The 19997-nt window shown below is 44.0% G+C and overlaps 2 protein-coding genes across 3 annotated transcripts; one reads left to right on the top strand and one right to left on the bottom strand.

The window, feature by feature from the left end:
- Nucleotides 1–19948, top strand: slc5a10 (solute carrier family 5 member 10). Its single transcript, XM_046371885.1, has 16 exons — nt 1–297; nt 391–516; nt 603–674; nt 1607–1711; nt 2404–2463; nt 2780–2884; nt 2997–3102; nt 3194–3274; nt 3368–3573; nt 6073–6208; nt 14668–14775; nt 14917–15067; nt 15178–15346; nt 17600–17815; nt 18710–18803; nt 18948–19948. Exons 2-16 carry the CDS (start codon nt 400–402, stop codon nt 19139–19141), a joined length of 1920 nt encoding a protein of 639 aa, XP_046227841.1. The 5' UTR covers nt 1–297; nt 391–399; the 3' UTR covers nt 19142–19948.
- Nucleotides 4445–13955, bottom strand: LOC124049813 (protein FAM83G). Of its 2 annotated transcripts, XR_006841479.1 has the most exons (6): nt 12536–13955; nt 10116–10283; nt 9026–9150; nt 6816–8214; nt 5185–5612; nt 4445–4688 (listed from the first exon to the last, which is right to left on the bottom strand). XR_006841479.1 is itself a non-coding variant. In XM_046371869.1 (5 exons), the coding sequence occupies exons 1-5, from the start codon at nt 13025–13027 to the stop codon at nt 5241–5243; spliced, it is 2556 nt and encodes an 851-aa protein (XP_046227825.1). In that variant the 5' UTR covers nt 13028–13955; the 3' UTR covers nt 4445–5240. The 2 variants fall into 2 exon arrangements, 1 of the variants encoding a protein (XP_046227825.1); XM_046371869.1 differs by having other exon boundaries at nt 4445–5612.
- Nucleotides 19949–19997: the final 49 nt, after the last annotated feature.

The raw sequence follows: 19997 nt of genomic DNA, 5'->3' as shown, positions 1-19997 counted from the left end.
CTGCCCTCTTCACGCCTGCACCAAACGCTCTGTGTCGGACAGCGAGGTCAGCTTGTAGTTCAGCTGAGAAGGGACTTTCTCCGAGGGCTGGAGTGTGCGTGTGGAGCATGTGTGTGTGTGTTCGTGTTTGTAAGGCCGTTTGTTGGAAGTGAGGTGAGCATTTAAAGGCCGAGGGTCTCTGGTGGTTTCCAAGTTTTCACGGAGTGTAATGTGTTCTTCTTGGTGTTTAAGGTGTTCGCAGAGTCAGTCTTCACTGTCAGGTTATGAGAGAGGGTTGATGAGACTGACTGCACAGCTGTAAGTGTGTGTGTGTGTGTGTGTGTGTGTGTGTGACTGTAAGGAAAAGGGCAATACAAGAAAGAAACCTGCGTATTTTGGTGTACTTTTAAGTGCTGTTAAATGCAGAGGATGTCGAACTCCACCACCAACTTCTACGACCTGCGTCAGTCCTTCAGCTTCTCCGACATCATCGTCATATCAACCTACTTTCTTCTCAACCTCGCTGTCGGCATCTGGGTGAGAGTCAGAGGTGTATGCTTGTGTGTTTTTCCTTTGTGTGTGTGTTCGTGTGGATGCTGGTGTGTAACAGCTTTCTCTGTCAGTCATCATGCAGGGTGAGCAGGAATACTCTGAGTGGATATTTCTTGGCTGGACGGGACATGGCCTGGTGGCCGGTGAGTTTGTGTGTGTGTGTGTGTGTGTGTGTGTAACACCTCTCACACTAATGTTGTTTCTGTGGATTAAAGGCCAAAGAGAATTTTCTAGTTCTTGAGATGATCTGTGTTTTTCATCTGTAGTTATTGGACGAAGCTTTTTCTGAACATCTGATCGAGTGGCAGTCCTTGTTTGCAAATGTCAGCAACCGGGGGTTGATGATTGTGAATTAGTTATACCGACATTTGGCAGGCTTGGTCATGTTCACACACAGACTGCTGGTGGGTTACGCTTGACAGAAATGTTCAGCAAAACAATGAATCTTGTATGCCTTGTGTGTTTTGTGGATTCCATTTGGTATTTCTCCATTACATCTCAGAGGGAAATACTGTACTTTCCTCATTTATCTGGCCAGCTTCTTATTTCATTTTACATTTAAAAAAAAAAAGTGATAATTTTATGAAATACAAGACATTTTTGAAGAGTGTAAGGCTTGTGAATCCTTACAATTTTATTTATTTATTTTTTTTAAAAAAAGTCCTGTTGTGATGATTCAGAGTCTGTGAGTTGTTAGCCGTCCCACCAAAGTGAGATGTCTCCTCTAAACATCTCAGGTGGTTTAATTTAATTAACTGTTTGAGACCAGTTAGAAAACAAACGAGTCCAAATTTGTGCAGGAGATTTTTGCTTTCATTCCGTCTTTCCTGCCTCAGATTTATGAATGAAACAGTTGGAAGCGAGATGCACTTTTACAGTAAAACGTTGCTTATGCATTGAAGCACAGCCTTAAAACAATGTAATATGATAACATCTTTGTTTCTTTTTTTTTTTTTTTACTTTTGCAAACTGTTAGGATTACGAATGCAGGAGTTTGCCTTGTAACTGAGTATTTTTACTGTGTCATATTGCTGTTTGTACTAAAAAAAACATCTTCCGTCGCTGCTGTGCGCAGATTGGAGCGTCTCTCTTTGCCAGTTCTGAAGGCTCGGGCTTGTTTATTGGTCTGGCTGGGACTGGAGCTGCTGGAGGCATCGCTGTCACTGGATTTGAATGGAATGTGAGCAGACACACATGCAACCCATCCAACAACACATTCTGAGATGCTGTTCTGCTTCAGCTAATCATAGCCTCTAAACTCATTATTATCTGGAATGAAGAAGAGCTAATCTGTTAAGCCACCCCTCTTATTTCTTTTGTGGTGTGTGGTATTAAAAAGGCTGACTAGACAAACACAAACTGTTTATTTAGTAAAAAAAAGAAACTGCATACAGCTACTACAACTAATTCACTTTTTGCAAGAAAAAACAACTGAAATTAGCATTGTGAGAGCTGTCTTATGCAAATCAAAAAAGTTTTCATGGTACTGTATCGCACAAAGAGCTTTACAGGCAAAAATACAAAAATAAACAAAAAAAGAAAAGCACAGAGAAGTTTATTAAGAGTACAGGCAAATTTAAAATCAGCTTAGTAAGATAAATAAAAGCACCATAGAACGGATTAGCTAAAAGCAATAGGAAAAGAACTGTCAAATTTTTTGACAAATTACTTTGAACATGCCTGTCTGGACCAAAGAGATAAAATTATTTGCATAGTATGCATTCGTTGCCAGCAGCCTGCAGACAGACTTGCACACGAGCTTGTTTTAAGTCAGTTTGGCCAGAGAGAATTTTCCTCCTGAGGGGACTGTTGTGGACAATGTGGTCAAACCCCTCTGTCCTCTTTTCTGTCTCCCTCCCCTCTTTCCCACAGGCCACTTATGTGCTGCTGGCTCTGGCCTGGATATTTGTGCCTGTCTACATCTCCTCAGGGGTTAGTTCACACACACACAAACACACACACACAGTGCATGTCTGCTTGTTAAGGCTGGTTTAGCAGGTACATTGCAGTGCCAAGAAACATAAGAAACATTCCCCGGCAGGGTGTTACACTACACCACACACACACAAAACAGTTTTCTAAGGATGAAAAAAATATTACATTAACTCTGAACACATTAAACATGTTCACAGCCACCAGCCGCCAACTGGCAGATCACACTGAGGCCCTGAAACCACCTGAACCTTCTCATATCTGCCTGTTTGGTGTAGCTGTGGTGTGTTGAAAATGATGAAATGTGTGTCTTCAGATCGTGACAATGCCGGAGTACCTGGGCCGTCGTTTCGGAGGAGAGAGGATAAGAACCTACCTGGCTGTCCTCTCGCTGCTGTTGTCCGTCTTCACAAAGATATCAGTACGACGCATCATTCAGCTGCTTTGGCTTTCCACCATTTTGCAGCATCATGTGCTGTGAGATTAAATCCTTGCTGGCTTTGTTGACAGATGTCTTATGTTTCCGTTACCAGACTGACCTGTATTCTGGAGCCTTGTTTATTCAGGTGTGTCTGGGGTGGAACCTCTACCTGTCCACTGTCCTCATGCTGGTGGTCACTGCTCTCTACACGATTGCAGGTACACAAACACACACAATTATAGCTGGTATAACTAATGTCATGTTTTCGATTTTGAAAGATTTCCATAACACACGCTCACTTCCTTTCAGGGGGTCTTGCTGCTGTCATCTACACCGACACTCTACAGACTTTTGTCATGATAATAGGAGCGATCATCCTAACAATCACTGGTTTGTACAACAATCATGTTTTAGAGAAAGATGCAGCAACTGATGTTATTTTAAGGATCGTATAGTCAACGGTTGTCTGTTCTTGACCCATAGCCTTCAACAAAATCGGTGGATTCGGCAACCTGGAGCATGTGTACAGCATGGCGGTGCCCAGTAAGATCATTCCCAACAGCACCTGCCACCTGCCACGTCAGGACGCCATGCACCTGTTCAGAGACGCCGTCACGGGAGACCTGCCCTGGCCAGGCATGACTCTGGGGCTCACCATACTGGCCACCTGGTACTGGTGCTCTGACCAGGTACACATGCATGCATAGGAAAAACAAGCAGGAATAACCACTGCTGCAGATGTGACTTGTAATGCAGTTCCTCTAACGGCCACTAGAGGCTGGCAAAAATAAAAAAGACCCTCTGTTAAATCGAAGTGAAGTGGAAAACCCGCTAACCTCTTTCTACAAATAAATCAAATGATTTAATGACTTCATTTGTTTTTCACATCACACAGGTGTCAATATGTTCTGGTGCCATTTTAGAAAACTATTTCTTCATTAAAAAGATAGAAAAGGAGCCAGTAGCCAAGTCTTTCAAGTAGTTTTGACAGTTTGGAAGACACACACCAATATCACCACCTTGTTCTGCTGGACTTACTTCAGTCCAGGTGTCTGTTAATATTGCATATTAAAATAAAGTTAAACAGAAAGTGAGCACACCACAAAAATGTTCTGGTGAATGGTGAATTGTCCATTGCATAGAGAAAGGTAAGGCAGGTCAAGGTCGAGCAAATAAGTTGCAAGAAAATGTAATTAAATTATGATGCTATCAACACACAGTTTTGGCAGTTATCTTACTTTCTGTCTTTGTTTCCCCCTCCATGAATTAAACACTCAAATCTCCAGAACATCTGACTGGAACCTGAAGTCAGAACAATTTTAACTGTAAATTTTGCTTGGTTTAGTTCTCACTACCTGCCTTACCAGACTCAGTTCTACCAATGTGGTTGCATCCACAAATCCCAGGAAAATCCAGGAAAAGAAAAACCAAAATGTTGCCCTGATGATGATTTTCTGCCAAACTCAAATACCAGGCTTTAAAAATACCTTGAGAAACCTAAAAGCTACAATTATATTTCTCTGCAGTCTATGAGGCAAAAGTAGACATACTTAAAAAATCCTCAGTTCAACAATCTGTCCTTTTATTTGGAACATTCCCCTTTGGTCCAATGTCAGTATCTAAAATTGCATATGTACCACAATATGCACAAGTAATCAGCTACATCTGTCAATATGTGAAAGCAGTCAACACAGAAGCCCTACCCTTGCACCATCAGTAACCAGTCACAGTGGTATCAACATAAAACCTGACCCTGGGGGCACAGCGGGGCACAATCGGCTGAAAAACAATATGGTACAAAATCCTGAAAGAGAAAAACAGTTGAGGTAATTTAGAGAATATATGTTCAAAAGATTGTTAACGATACTGAAGTGCTGAGCTGACTGAACCGCTGATTAGATTTGGTACAACCATGTCTAAAGCTCTTCAAAAACTCTCAACTCTTCAAAACTCTCTGATAAACAAATTTGAGGGATTCATTCTTAAGAGAGTGTGTGTTCATGAATAGGTTTGTATACATACAAATATCAGATGATATGTAGTTATTTCCCCTGATATCTGCTTCTAGAATTCGTTATCAGTCAGACACTACCAAAAACAGCCAATCAGAAGCCTTTAGCCTGGAAGGTGATGTGATTCTTTTACACACACATTACATCATCTCTTAAAACATATTATCCAATCAAATTGCCAACACCTGTTGACATATTCAAAGATCCCCATTAAATAGTTCCTTTACGCTGAGCCTGAGGGTTTGAAAACAGGAAATGACATGCATGCATGAGACAGAGAGGATTCACCAGTTTTTTAGCAGGAAGTCTGTGTCAACAATCATCCTTGTGCCCCGGGATTGGTTCTACCTCGAAGCCTTGTTATTTTGAGACACTTTCTTCTGCGGCACGCCACCGCGTGCCCTCAAGTGTCTTAAATTGCTCAGTTTTGAGAACGATACTCCTAGTAATCCTGATGGGTTGGCTGGCGGCTGTGGTGAGGCTTGATCCGTCTTCCTGTAACTTGGACTGTGGCGTCGCGGTGACCGACCGGAGCGCGTCTCGGCACACAGCTGAGCCGAATCAGGTTGCACTTTCTGATTCTGCCAGTAACGGTGTCCACCAATCACAGGACCAGCTGCTCGAGTGGGGCGGTGAAAACTTCCTGGTTTGGCAATGACTACTTTAGCTCCTCTCAGTCGCACATCCCGACCTGGAGATCTTGAGGTCTGGAACAACTAGACAGAAAGAGCAAACAGAGAGAGATGAGCAGGACATTGTGGCGTCCATAAGAGTTACACATGTAGACTGTCGTGTAAATCCTCCGCTACCTACTAGACACATGGAGCACCTCAGGGATCAGACCTTGGTCCTTTACTGTTCTCTGCTTACATGCTCTAATATTTCAAAATCATCATGTCAGTTTCCTTTTTTATGCAAATGATTCCTACTTAGTAAAAGTTAAATCAGATAACTGAGATAACAGAAGTTATAATCACAGAGTCAGACTCTTCAGTGAGTAATACGTGCTCACACATATAATTCCCCTCTATAAACATTAATTATTATTTTATTTATATGATTATTTCATAATAACTTGAAAACACATGAGCACAAACATATCTGAAAATGTATACAGATATGTAATATGTTATATTTGTACTAATATCATTGCTGTTCACGTCTCTGTGTGTGCAGGTGATCGTACAACGGTCGCTGTCCGCTAAGAACATGAGTCATGTGAAAGGAGCATCCATTTTGGCTGCCTATCTGAAGATGCTGCCCTTCATCTTCATCATCCTCCCTGGCATGATCAGCAGAGCTCTCTATCCAGGTATGTACACACACATGTGGGCAGGTAATCACACACACATACCTTTAAATGAGGAAAAGGCTATGACATGTTTACTGTAAGCAAGCAGAGGCTTGCTTTCACACCGCTAAGCAAACACACCCATTTTGGCTAGGATTTGTATAAATGTGTGTGTAAGAGAGCATCTTTGTCTTTCCTGTAACCTTATTCATGGCAAATCATCATTCCTGGGAACCTTCGCACTCGCTTGTCTCGGATTAGTCATGAAACATTAAAAAAACGATTTAAATGATCATTTGTGCCAAACACTGTGTCAGCTTCACCATGTCAGTGTAATCTTGCACTGCAACTAACAACCACCTCCGACTGTTTTTTTGGTTAAGAACTGATTAATCATTTAGTCTATAAAAAAAATATCCACACCCATCACAGCCAACAGTCTAAAATCCAATAATTGACATCGTTATAGAACATTAAAAGCCTCTCATTTGACGACCTAGAATGAGAAAATGTGTTATTTTTGGTGGATAAATGAGTTAAAACATTAATTTCTGTTGTGTGTCAATTAACTAAGGGATTGATCTGCCAATTGTTTCAACACCAAAGGACTAGACATACTGACACTGACCTGTCCTATGTGCCTCTGTGGTGATGGGTGTGCTTGTCTGCGGAGCTGCTGGGATTGGCGGATCAGGGCAGCGCTGTCCTCTGACTGCTTGGGCTCCCGCAGATCCAGCATGCTCTGAGAGAGGCGGGCCATCATGTTGACCCCGTCTCCCTGATGGCGATGCCTGCCATGCCCTGACCCTGTGGTCACTCCATTGGTCAGCGGGTCTCTTGGCTCTTGCTGGGAACAATCATAAAATTCCTCTTCTGATCCTGTGGACGTAGAAGGATCGTCATTGACAGCTCGGTCACATATGACTTTGGTGCTGTCTTGGCTGCCGTCATCGTTGCTGCCAGAGTCCCTGTCATTGTCTGCTGACGTTATGCGGCCACGGCCTGGCGTCAGCTCCTCCTGGGTTCTCTTTTCAGTAAAGCCATCTAGACTTTCCAGTTGGTCCATTTTCATCAGAGTGACCTGTGGTTGGCCAGGCTCCTCTGGGGAGACGGGGTCTATAACTAACTGCAGTGTGCGACGTTTAGGAACAGGAGGGGCTGCAGTTTCTGGAGTCTCTGGAGTTTGTTTGGCATTTTCTGTTGGCTGTGAATCAGCAGTAACATGGGACGGCGATGTAGCAGAGTGTGCATTCGGTTTGTGCATGTCTCTCTGTTTTACAGGTGCGTTTGGCTGCTGAGGGGGCTCTCTGGAATCTGTTGCATCATTTTGGTCTTTACTCGGTGCTGTCTGGGTTTGCTGTTTTGGACTCACAGGAGTGGGCACATCTGGACTTGCGTTCCCAGAAGGATTTTCCGCTGCTTCTGCAGTGTTTGCATCCTGACCAGAAGCAGGTTCCTCAGTCTGTGCTGGTAGCGTCAGTGGTGAGCTGAAGCGTATTGCCTGGCTGACCTCAAACCTCTCTGACCGCTGTAGGTGAACCTGATTGGCTCGCTTTTCATCCCTGATGTTGATAAAGCCAATCACGTCGCTAGGTGGGTCTGGCTCTGGCCAGGTGGGCAGGTACGGGATCAGATATGCTTTTTCCAAATTGGCTAATCCTGGATGTATGGGTGGCATTTCAATAACATTCTTGGGACGTCCTTTCATTATTTTTAGCCCGGTGGGATTCTGGGTGTTTTTGTTGGTGGAATTTTGGTCAGAGGAAGTGGGACTTGTGTGGGTTCCTGCGGCAACAAGGGCATATTTGGGATTGATGAGCTTCCTGGCAACAGCAGTTGACACCAGAGCTGGAGCCGCCTGTGGGATCGGGTCTGGGGTTGGTTCATCTACCATGGGAACCTTGTTCAGAGAAACACTTCTGGACATGAGGTAAAGCTCACGAAACTGCAGGTCGAAGGTCTCCACTGCCTGTCCCGTGATCACAGTGATGAGGTTACGGTCCAAACGAGACGAAGACCAAGTGAAGCTGGAATAAGACAGGCATGGAGACATGAATTCACAGTCAGCGTGTTTAGAAACATTTTTTTCTACCAAATCAAAGCCAAAGTTCTTTGTTCATTTGTCCCATCCCACTCTTTTTATATTTAACAAATTCTGCTGAGAAAATCCATTTTATAGTTTAATCATTACACCGGACAAGTCATGCATCACATTTTGCTCTTTGATCGCTTTCCTTTTTCACTCTTCTCTTCACCCTCCCGGTAGAATGAGGATACAGTGTATGCGAGCGTACATACACCATATGGACAAAAGTATTTGTACACACCTCTTTATTACTGAATTCAGGTGTGGTATGGGGCTGTTTTTCAGGGGTTGGACTCTGTCATTTTCTTCCAGTGAAGGGAAATCTTAATGCTTCAGCATACCAAGACATTTTGGACAATGCTATGCTTCCAACTTTGTGGCAACAGTTTGTTGAAGGCCCTTTTCTATTCCAGCATGACTGTGCCCCAGTGCACAAAGCAAAGCTCCATAAAGACATGGTTGGATGAGTTTGGTGTGGAAGAACTTGACTGGCCCACACAGAGTCCTGACCTCAACCCCATCCAACACCTTTGGGATGAACTGGAACAGAGATTGTGAGCCAGGCCTTTTGGTCCAACAAAACTGTCTGTGTATTTAGAATGTGATGCCATTAAAGTCCCTGTTGGTGTAATTGTCAGGTGGCCCAATACTTTTGTCTCTATAATGTAGTTAGTTCAAGTTAATACAAAAACATTGATTAGAGCAGCTTTAAATGCACATGTAAACGGTACACAGAAATGCACACTGCTCACCTGTAGGAACCAGAGATGGCTCTGTCTCCATCTACCAGCAGGAACTTCTGGCTCAGTGATCCACGGACTTTCTGTGCTGACCGTGTGAAGAACTCGACGCCACCACAGCAGCGTACACGCAGATTCTGCAGTGCACATACACACACACACATATATACAGGGTTAATGCTTTGCAAATAGAGGCCCTTGGGGGATTCGGTGTCAATGAAAGGAAGGATTTTAGCGAACAAAAGGGAAGTGAATGTTTTAAAAGAAAAATGAGCTTCCTTGTTTCTCAAGAATAGTTTATCCATACAACCATAACACAGACATGGCTGACTCTGCAGGTTAGAGCATGGACTGTATCTATGTATGTGCATGCCTGTATGACACACCCTGTTGTGTTTGTCTTTGGCCCAGTGATAAGGGTGTGGTTCCACGACCAGAGTTACCTCGTAAGTAAATGTTCTGCGTGAAATCTCACAGGAGACACTAAGCACAGAAGTTTTGAATGCTCATAACAACAGCGGAGATGACGGATAAGAAAACAGCTGAAAGGGGGGGGGGGTCTGACGGTTAAAGCTGTGAGGAAGGAAGAAGGAGAAACGAAAGGGACACGTGTTACAGAAAGTAAAGTGAGAGCGTGCGTGGTTTGTCTAAGTGCCTGCAGCGCAGACGGGAATGTGTCTGGCCTCCGGTCCAAAACATGAACAAAAAACCCCCGTGAAACATTAAGTATTTTCTGTTACTGCCTGGACCGGTTTATCTCAGAGGCAAAGAATAACACAGAAATTCAGCCTGCCTTTGGCTAAAAACTAGCTGTTGCATGCACCTTACCACGGCCAGCAGGCAAAACCCTGTCACACCTAAGTTTAATCATGCGACGTGCTTTCCCTTTTATAGTAACATACTCGTTGTTGAAAAATGTCTCTTAAATGAAAATATTTTATTTGAAATGTGGAGCATTTTTTAAAATAAACATTTTTCTATCATTATATACTTATCAAGAGCACCCATCTATCCCGCTAGCTCATTCCCCAGCTTATCACAACATCATCCGGGTGGGTGTGTGTGTGTGTGTGTGTGTGTGTGTGTGCATGTGTGTACATACCTTTAGGTGTCCGCGGTGCATATCAGCTCTGCCACACATGGAAAGAAAGCAGGGGACTGCAGCCATATCAATAATGATGTACACAGGAACTCTGCGTTTGTACGCAGCATCCAGCAGGTCTCGAAAAATATCCACATCTGTAAACACATCCATCACCACGGCTATCACCTACACACACACACACACACACACACACAGAGGAAACCACAAATGGTGTTAGTGTTTCCTGCTCAGTGAGGGTGGGTTCGATTTAGGCTGCTCTTATCAACAATATTACATTCATTAAATCCTCAAAGGAAGCCGGGCACTTACGAGAACTGACTGTTATAAATAAATCAAACCCTCAAAGACAGAGAAAAAGTCTAACTGCTCTGAACACAGACGTTTCCTTCAAGAGACAAAGAGTGCTTTGCACAGTGGCGATGGAGTGTGAAGTGCCTGAGACAGTGTGTCTTCTGTGGGCTCAACAATACAGCAGTCCTAATAACATCACGGTCCTCTTCACACCGCACTGTCTGTTCACTCTTCACCTGAACAAGTTTTACATTCTAACACTGCAGGACTGAAGACAGACAACTTATTCACTGCGCTGAACAAGAAGAAGCTCCGGAAAAAGCTTGTTAGTGAGCCGTGACAGTCGAATGTTTTACCACAGATTCCAAATCAGCTTTGTTGGTAACAACTTGTCCCTAAATCCTAAAGTCAGAATAAGCAGAAGGTAAAGGAAGATTAGCCGTATGAAATAACAGTACGTCATTTACTACACATGCGTAGGGAGACGTTTGCTGTTTGCAGAGTTCAGATGCACGAAAGCCTTTTGAATAATTTTAGTCTTTGTTGCTTTGGGGTAAAACGAGACTCCAGTATGTGCATGAGCCAACATTTACGTATGTGAGAGGTAAAAGGGGTGCTGGCATTTAACATTCACGGTGACGTCAGAGCGTTTTTTTCCACCGGTGTGTCAAGATCAGACTTGTGTTATTAAAACTTGTTGTGTGCATGTGTGAGCGTGGCTCGCGGGGAAGGGGGCTGAGGTTTGAAGGCAAGTCGACATGATGGAAAGTGTATGGGCAAAAGAAAAATGAACTCCAGACAAATAGAAACTGTAAAGAGACTGGATTCACAAATGTTCAAGTGTACTCTCACGTAGGACGAGAACTACTGCAAAACCCGACACTGGAGAAGCTGGAGCAGGAGAATTTTTGGTTTTGATTGAGCAGTGACTGAAACGATTGTCAGAACAGCTGTAGTTTAATTTCCTGTTGATGAGCTAATCTGATTAACCGTCTCATCCTTTCAGCTCTAAACACAGCAGACCAATTGGGTTTAGGCTTCTAAAAATCGTTTCTTTGTTGTCTCAGAAAAGCACTGCTTTGTAGTTTGTGGTGTTGTGGGACTGAACTGCATTATACACCAAGCAAAATGGGAAATATGAAAACCATGACTTACTGTGGTGCATTCAATAGCAAGGCAACATAATATAACCTTACTTCGGTTTACGTGGAGGCTGTTACTGTGCTCACTCGTGTGTTGACTCAGTACTACAGCACATTTTGAGGCTCCATATTGTGGAGCTTTTGTATTGGATTGTCGCACATTAAAATGAGTTTTGTCCACCACATTTAGATTAAGAGAGGATATGCCGCATACACTATACAGACAAAAGTACTGGGTCAAACTCGCACTCCTTTGTTGTTGAATTCAGGCGCGGTACGGAGTTGTTTTTCATTAGCTGGTCTCGACCCCTGACTTCCACTGAAGGGAAATCTTAATGCTTCAGCATACCAAGACATTTTGGACAAAACAGTTTGTTGAAGGCCCTTTTCTATTCCAGCATGACTGTGCCCCAGTGCACAAAGCAAAGCTCCATAAAGACATGGTTGGATGAGTTTGGTGTGGATCAACTTGACTGGCCCACACAGAGTCCTGACCTCAACTCCATCCAACACCTTTGGGATGAACAGGAACGGTGAGCCAGACCTTTTCATCCAACCTGAACCCACAAATGCTCTGCTGCACAAATAGGCAAAAATTCCCACAGAAACACTCCAACATGTTGTGGAAAGCCTTCACAGAAGAGTGGAAGCTGTTTGTGTATTTAGAATGCAATGTCATAAAAGTCCCTGTTGGTGTAATGGTCAGTTGTCCCAATACTTTTGTCCATGTAGTGTATGAACAGCTTACAGTATAATGAACTTCTCCAACACAAGTGTAATCTTGATGCCTCTTTGACAGTGTCAACACTTAAAGAACTAGGTACAAAAATAAGCTCTTCAACAGAGCATTAAATTACAATGCAGGGCGCAGTGAGTTTGATCACGTGCTGAGGTGTTATTTTATTTTTTATTTCTTGTGCTTGTGTTTCACTGTGTTAAAACACCATCATCATCACCACCACCCTCATCTTCTTCACTGCCTACCTTCTGGGCTGACGCAATGCTCCTGCGCACCACCTCCTTGATGTGCGTGTGTCCGTCCACCGGCGGTTGGGTGTACACGTTCACGCGCGTGACCCCTCGGTATGATATGGCCTCGGGCCAGCCGAGGTCTAGCTCCGCCACTGAGGCCTCGGACCGGTCTGGCCAGTACTGCAGCGACACATCACCGTCCCCGCCGTCTTCCCCGGACCCCGGGGTGATGTTCCCCGGCCCTGGGGTCTCCGGTTTCTGTTGATGCTCGTGTCCAGGACGGTATGCCTCGGCTCTCTGTGCAATCCGCTCCAGCTCCGGTTCCGAGAGGAACTCCCGGACGCCAGATTTACGAATGTATTCCGTGAAGGCATCGCGGCCTTTGGTGATGAGAGCCTCGACCGCCAGCCGTTGGTCCTCACTGTAGAAGAACTCCGGTTTGCTCTCGCTCACACGCCAGTTGACGTGGTGATCGTCCAGACACTGGATCTGAGACAGCGCCATGACCCAGATATATCCCACCGGTCAGTAAAGAGTTAAACACTCCAGTCCACTCTTGACCCACTTTCCACTTTTCTGTCCGAAGGGTCAAAACTCCACAAAGTGCGATCTGACATTACGGTCCATAACGGGTCCTTATGACCGTGGGCCCGTGAGGTGGTAAACAAAAAAAATCCCTCCGCTGGGGAAATAAACCGCTACAGACTCCAGCTCAGCGCGGATCTCCGGCTACTCAGTCACTCACTCGCTCACTCAGGTGATATTCGAACAAAGCACTCCGCCCAGCGCCACCCCTTTCACCTGACAGGGGCCGGGCAAATCCAGCTGGTGGTGGCCCGGTTCAGCCGCGGGGCCCGGCAGACGTGGAGGCAGGCGGCTGGCTGTCTGTCTGTCTGTCTGGGTGTATGAGTGAGTCTGCCCGTGAGTCAAAGCCAAAGCGGAACAGGCACCAGAGATAGAGAGAAGTCATTAATCCTCCTCCGAAATGTGTCGAAACAGCCGGTGACTCAGTCTAAAAGTTGCACACTGACGCGTCACTTCTCTTGATGGGATTGATTCTCTCGTTGGGAAGGCTGGAGTCTGACCGCAACGGTTCACAGCTGCTCACAAAAAATGGCAACTGTTGAGTTCCCTGAAGCACAAAAAAGTCGTAAATTTCACCAACGTGACGAGCACGAAGCTCAGCTTTCACTGAGTCCACGTCGAGTTGTCTTTTCTTTGTTCTCCTTTCAAAAAAACAAAAACTCTGGTCCAGACGGATAGTTCATGGCTGTTCAGCTCACGGTGCGGAGCTACCGCTGAGCGTCTGACCCTGGAATCCGGCACAGGAAGCTCTGTTACCGGGGGGAAGAAAGGCGGAGTGTCCGGTAGTCCGGTTCGGAAAGAGAGGCATTAAACTCCACCCTCCTGTCTGGACAGACGCGAGAGAAATGTTGTATAGTGTAATAACTAATCCAATGCGATGTGCTTAACTGACCGCAGTCCTCCTTAACGCTTTAACTTATAAAGTGAAAGTGGTTTTAGGGTGGTTTAATGCGGATTCCGAATTGTCCTATTTAGGCAATGCAGCGCAGATACCAAACTTAATGCTAATCATGTGAGTGCTGACTTGTGTCATTCCAAGGCCTGCTGGATTTTTACTGATGAAACATTACACGACTGAATGTGAATAAGGCCTATTATGTTGCAGAGTCAAGTGGTATTTAATATAAACTGTGCACACAAGTGTGGATTTTTACACATTTTTGTCAAAAGAAAGGTAATAATAACAGCTACATACTTCAAGTTGCTTTTTTGTAATTACACATGGAGATATTGTGCATTTCCTACAGTATAAGGAGTAAATATTGTCACTTGTTTCATATGATCTTACCAAGGAGAGCCATCTTGGGCTTAGAATAAAATAATAGCATCAAATAATAATATTCTAAAGTCTAACACTTTTGAAAAACTATATGTAACACGCTACATTTTGCCCTTTTAAATTAACTGTGTGGCTTTTTTTTGTTCGCTTACAGTAAGTATTTCACCAGATCTCATGAGAACAAATGAGAGCAAAGGAACATTAACTCTGCATGAGTAGAATATGTGGTCACGTCCTGTGTGTCTGTGTGTGAATGACCTGTGGCCGCCTCATGTTTCAGACTCTGTGGGATGTGTGGATCCAGAGGAGTGTGTGCGAGTGTGTGGAGCTGAGGTGGGATGCTCCAACATTGCCTTTCCCAAACTGGTCATTGAACTCATGCCAAGTGGTGAGAACATTGCTCACATTTCACAAAACCTTTAAAAAGTGTTATCTCCAAATGTGTCAACTGCTTACAGAGGCTTTTTTTTTGTTACCTGCGTGCATCTTTTCGCCTGTGTGTGTGTGTGTGTGTGTGTGTGTGTCACAGGTTTGCGGGGTCTCATGATAGCAGTGATGATGGCTGCACTGATGTCATCGCTGACCTCCATTTTTAACAGCAGCTCCACACTCTTCACCATGGACATCTGGAAGAAACATCGGCCGCGGGCCTCGGAGCGAGAGCTGCTACTGGTCGGCAGGTTAGGCCGCTCACAGACCTTAAGGGTTCAGGCTGACCATGTTTGTGGAGAGCAGACTTTTAACTCCAGAATCAATGAAGAATGGGATGCACTGTGCGTGTTTGTTGCAGGATCGTGACTGTGATCTTGGTGGTTATAAGTGTGGTGTGGATCCCCATCCTGCAGTCAGCCAACAGCGGCCAGCTGTACGTCTACATCCAGTCAGTGACGAGCTACCTCGCTCCACCTGTCACTGCTGTCTTCACTCTGGCTGTCTTCTGGAAGAGGACGAACGAGCAGGTAACACACATGAGAGTCCACGAAGGGTTAGAGGTGTAGCTGACATTTTTTCGTCCTTTTCTTTGTGTTTTGATTGCTTTATTTGAATGTCTTTTGTTTATAAAATAGTGAAAAATAAGTTCCAACAGTACAATGAGATCCACATTTGTGAAACTGAAACCAACGAATGTTTGGCAATCTGGAAAATACACTATATAGACAAAAGTATTTGGAAAGACCTCTTTATGGAGCTGTTCTCAGGGTTTGGGCTCGGCCCCTGACTTCCAGTGAAGGGAAATCTTAATGCTTCAGCATACCAACACATTTTGGACAATGCTATGCTTCCAACTGTGTGGAAGCAGTTTGTTAAAGGCCCTTTTCTATTCCAGCATGACTGTGCCCCAGTGCACAAAGCAAAGCTCCATAAAGACATGGTTGGATGAGTTTGGTGTGGAAGAACTTGACTGGCCCACACAGAGTCCTGACCTCAACCCCATCCAACAGCTTTGGGATGAACTGGAACAGAGATTGTGAGCCAGGCCTTTTGGTCCAACATCAGTGTCTGACCTCACAAATGCTCTGCTGCATGAATGGGCACAAATTCCCACAGAAACACTCCAACATGTTGTGGAAAGCCTTCACAGAAGAGTGGAAGCTGTTAGAGTTGCAAGGTTGTCTGTGTGTTTATAATGCAAAGTCATTTTAGTCCCTCTTGGTTTAATAGTCAGTTGCCCCAATACTTTTGTCTATATAGTGTACATAAGCACAAACACTTCCAAACTTAATTAAAAGTTTTTCCTCCAGTTACCCAATGGAGCCAAAGCTACTCATCAGAACATTCTGGAGTTTTCAGGTTTGCACTGTTTGTCCTTACTCCTACACTGAACTCCATGGTTTTATTAGCCTCACATGGTTTGCAGCTGCCAACATCCCTCGCTGCTGGTTGAGAGCCTAAAGTGTGCATATGTGTTTGCACACATGACTATTTGTGTGTGTTAGTCACTCCTTTTATGAAATGTATTGTTTATTATTTCCTCTGAAGGAACCTGCTGGAACACGTCAGGTCAAGTCAAATTTGTCCACTTTACCAAATACTTGTAAAGGACGACCTCAACTATACTTCTTATGTAGAGTTAATTCTCAAATGCCAACATGTTGACACACAAGACTAAGAAGATGAGTGGAGTAAACATCATATCTGCTAAACATGTTGTGAGTAGCATGCTAACGCCGACATGTACGTCAAGCTGCCGCTGTGCTCGCAGATCTGCTGGCGCGACTGTAGCCTTGTTTCAGTAGCATAAGTGGCCACGTGTGAAAAGTGAAATGCGGTTGAAACGAAGCTCGTAGGTAACCCAAACACCTAAAAACTTTCACATTTACACATCATTTAGCACAGTGTAAATCTGTACACCTAAATGTCTCCATACCTGTAGAAGATCAAACCCAAGCTCTCTGGGAGGGGTGATAAAATTTGATAAGGCGCTACCATTTCACTTCTCACCTATAAAAAGTTAAAGAGAGGGGTCAGTGGCACTGTCACACAAAAGGCGTGAGCTTTTTATTTGTTTATATAAACATAGCGGGCATATCGTTGCAAGAATCTTGATGTTGTTGACTCAGGGGTCAAAGGGTGTGTTTTACTGCACAGGATGAGTCACGCGCTGACTGTAGTCTGACAGTACAGACTTATTTTAAGTGTTTCGGCCGGCGCAGCAAATGCAACTCATGTCATCATGTTTATCCCGTGTGGCATTTTATGATGTACCTGTCATAGAAATGCACAGGATTTAATCCCAAAAGCAGAATATATATGATTTGATATGTTTATGATTTACATGAACTAAAACCAGCAAGACAGGACCATTCAACAACTACAGACATGTCGAACTTTCACATCAGAAGAAGAAGAAGAGAAATAAGTCCAATGAGAAGTAAAGCGAGGTACAGATGTTTGCTTTGTGTGGTGTCACAGTTCTTACTTTTGAGTGTTAAGTCGAACCGCACAGATCACATTCTTTGCTCAAAGTTGAACAGAGAAGCAGACAGTGAGGTGTTTGTGTTGCTGCACGTGTGTGTACTGAAGTGAGAAGTGACATGAGGCTGACAGATTATCATGATGGGAAAGTGAGAGTGTTATGAGCAGATCACGCCCAGGTGTGACCCACAGCTGCTGACTGACATTTTTTTGCAACAGGAAGTTCGGCTCACATCCACTGAGAAACGGCATGTAATGTAACCTGTGTGTGTTTAAATGTGCGTTTGTGTGTTCAGGGAGCGTTCTGGGGCCTGATGGTGGGTTTGGTGGTGGGCGTGTGTCGGATGGTGCTGGAGTTTGCCTTCCCGCCTCCCAGATGTGGGGTTGTGGACTCGGCTCCTGCAGTGCTGCGAGATGTCCACTACCTCCATTTTGCCATTCTGCTCTGTGGCCTCACTGCTATTGTGGTTACCACAGTATCGCTGCTCACACCACCGCCCACCCATGACCAGGTGTGCACACATAGATACAGTAAACAGCAGAAACAGCAGGGACACAAGCTTATATAACCGTTTTAGTGCCGATACACCCGTCATGTTATCAAAAGGAGATGGAAATGAGGTTAAGGAACAAGCATTATGTGAATATTGACACGATAGCCAAAGAGGGCGGGCCTGTCTTAATCCAAGAGATCAACCACAGTGCAAAGCCTTATAGTACAACTTTTGTTTTACACAATGGGAATACTAAATGCTTCATATTTCAAATCTAGCTAAATCCCGTGACCCATTTGTCAGATCCGACGTTAATCTGGTCTGTGGATGAACTCAAAAGACAAACAGCAGCCATTATGATAAAATAACCAACAACAACCAGGCCTAACACATTTTAAGAGAATTAGCCTCAACTACAAAACAGGCAGATTTGTTTAACCTCCTCTGTATACTGGACAGATACAGCATTGCCATATATGTAGTCATTATATTCATCCACAAACCACAAACTAATCACTGTGTGTCAGTGTTATTAAGATTTAGGCAAAATTTTTTGCCTAAGAAATAAATCCATGCTAACTGTCATGGCTTAAAATTAATAATTACTGGCCAGAATAAAACTGAATCACATATGAAAAAAAGGTGTCAAAATTAACTGGAGAAGCTACCATCTTCACCCTGTAAATTAATAAATCCTGTTTATCACCACTGGAATAGTTCGACATTTGCTGTCTCCCTGAGAGTTAAAAGAAGAGGTTGATACCACTTTCAAGTTAAGCTACACCCGGATAGTTAGCTTAGCTTAGCATAGGACCTGAAAACTGTGAGAAATGTCTCAGCTAGCTCTGTTCAGGTCTCAGATGCTTATCAGTACATAAAATTTTGTTATTTATCCATTTTGTCCTCTCCCAGGTGTGTAACCTGACCTGGTGGACTCTGACTGAAGAGCCACAAAGAGAAATTCCTCTACAGAAAGTGTCCTCTATCAGCCACCGTAGCTCCCAGGGTGAGAGACTGAATATTCGCACCACTTGGAATAAAACCGGCATCATGTGATGACCAGTCATCTACACACACGCATGCTGCTGTAGTTATGGTTTGAGTAACTTCCTGTGTCTGCTCTGTGTGTGTGTGTGTGTGTGTGTGTCAGGCTCGGAGCCAACGCGGCGGGTGACATGTGGTCAGGGGACAGGGCTGTGTATCTCAGCAGTGCGGCGATCAGAGGAGACTCCAACTCCCAGAGTTCCTAGCGTTCGAGAGAGTGCGTTCTGGTCCAGATTCTGCTGCGTCAACGCGCTCCTGCTGGTCAGCATTAACATTTTTCTCTATGCATACTTTGCCTGAGTAGAGGATCAGATTTAACATCCTGCCTCACCCTCCTGCTGAACTGCTGCCAGTCTCTCCAACACGAGCATTGAAAGCCTGCCTGCTTCCCAAACAGCCACTGATTCCTTCAGATCCAAGAAGGTTGGGAAACAAACTGTGATTTTTGTACTGATTGTACATGAATTTTTCAAAATCAGTGGATGTACTGCATTTCGAGTGAATCATGTCAATGTAGTTTCATGTGCTGTAAAACAACACTAGAAGATTTCAAACTAGAAAATAGTGAGAGAACACATACCTCCACCAAGGCTGCACAGGCCTCTAAATGTATTATTTTCATAAGTGTTCAGAAGAGTTTTAATCTGCATCTGGATCCACATTTGTATCAAATTACACTTAATGATAGATAATCATAGGATGCACATGGCAGAGTTTTTTCTCCTTCAAGTGCAAAGGGTCAAGAAAAAAAGAGCAAAATGCTCTTTGTTACCATGTTTTGAAATCCTGAGCAGCTCAGGCTGTGATCACTGTTGTCTTTTTAAATCACTTTATTAGACATACTGTGTTTCTGCAGTTTAGCTTTTTTACTAGCGATTCCTTCATAAAACCCCCTCCTGCTGTTTGTTGTAATCCAGTTCCAAACTCTTTGAAGGGTATAGCACAAATAACAATGAAGGTTGTAACAAGCTAACACGAATGTGCATTTAGTGCCAGATAACATATGGCACCTCAATAAAAGGAAGCTTGCAACATACACTATATAGGCAAAAGTATTGGGACACCTGACTTTTACACCAACAGGGACTTTAATGACATCTCATTCCAAACACACAGACAGCTTTGCAGCTCTAACAGCTTCCACTCTTCTGTGAAG

Source organism: Scatophagus argus, chromosome 2 (assembly GCF_020382885.2).
Source record: "Scatophagus argus isolate fScaArg1 chromosome 2, fScaArg1.pri, whole genome shotgun sequence".
Taxonomy (NCBI): Eukaryota; Metazoa; Chordata; class Actinopteri; family Scatophagidae; genus Scatophagus; species Scatophagus argus.
Note: the sequence above shows the minus strand (reverse complement) of the source record. Positions and strands in the feature narration are given on the sequence as shown.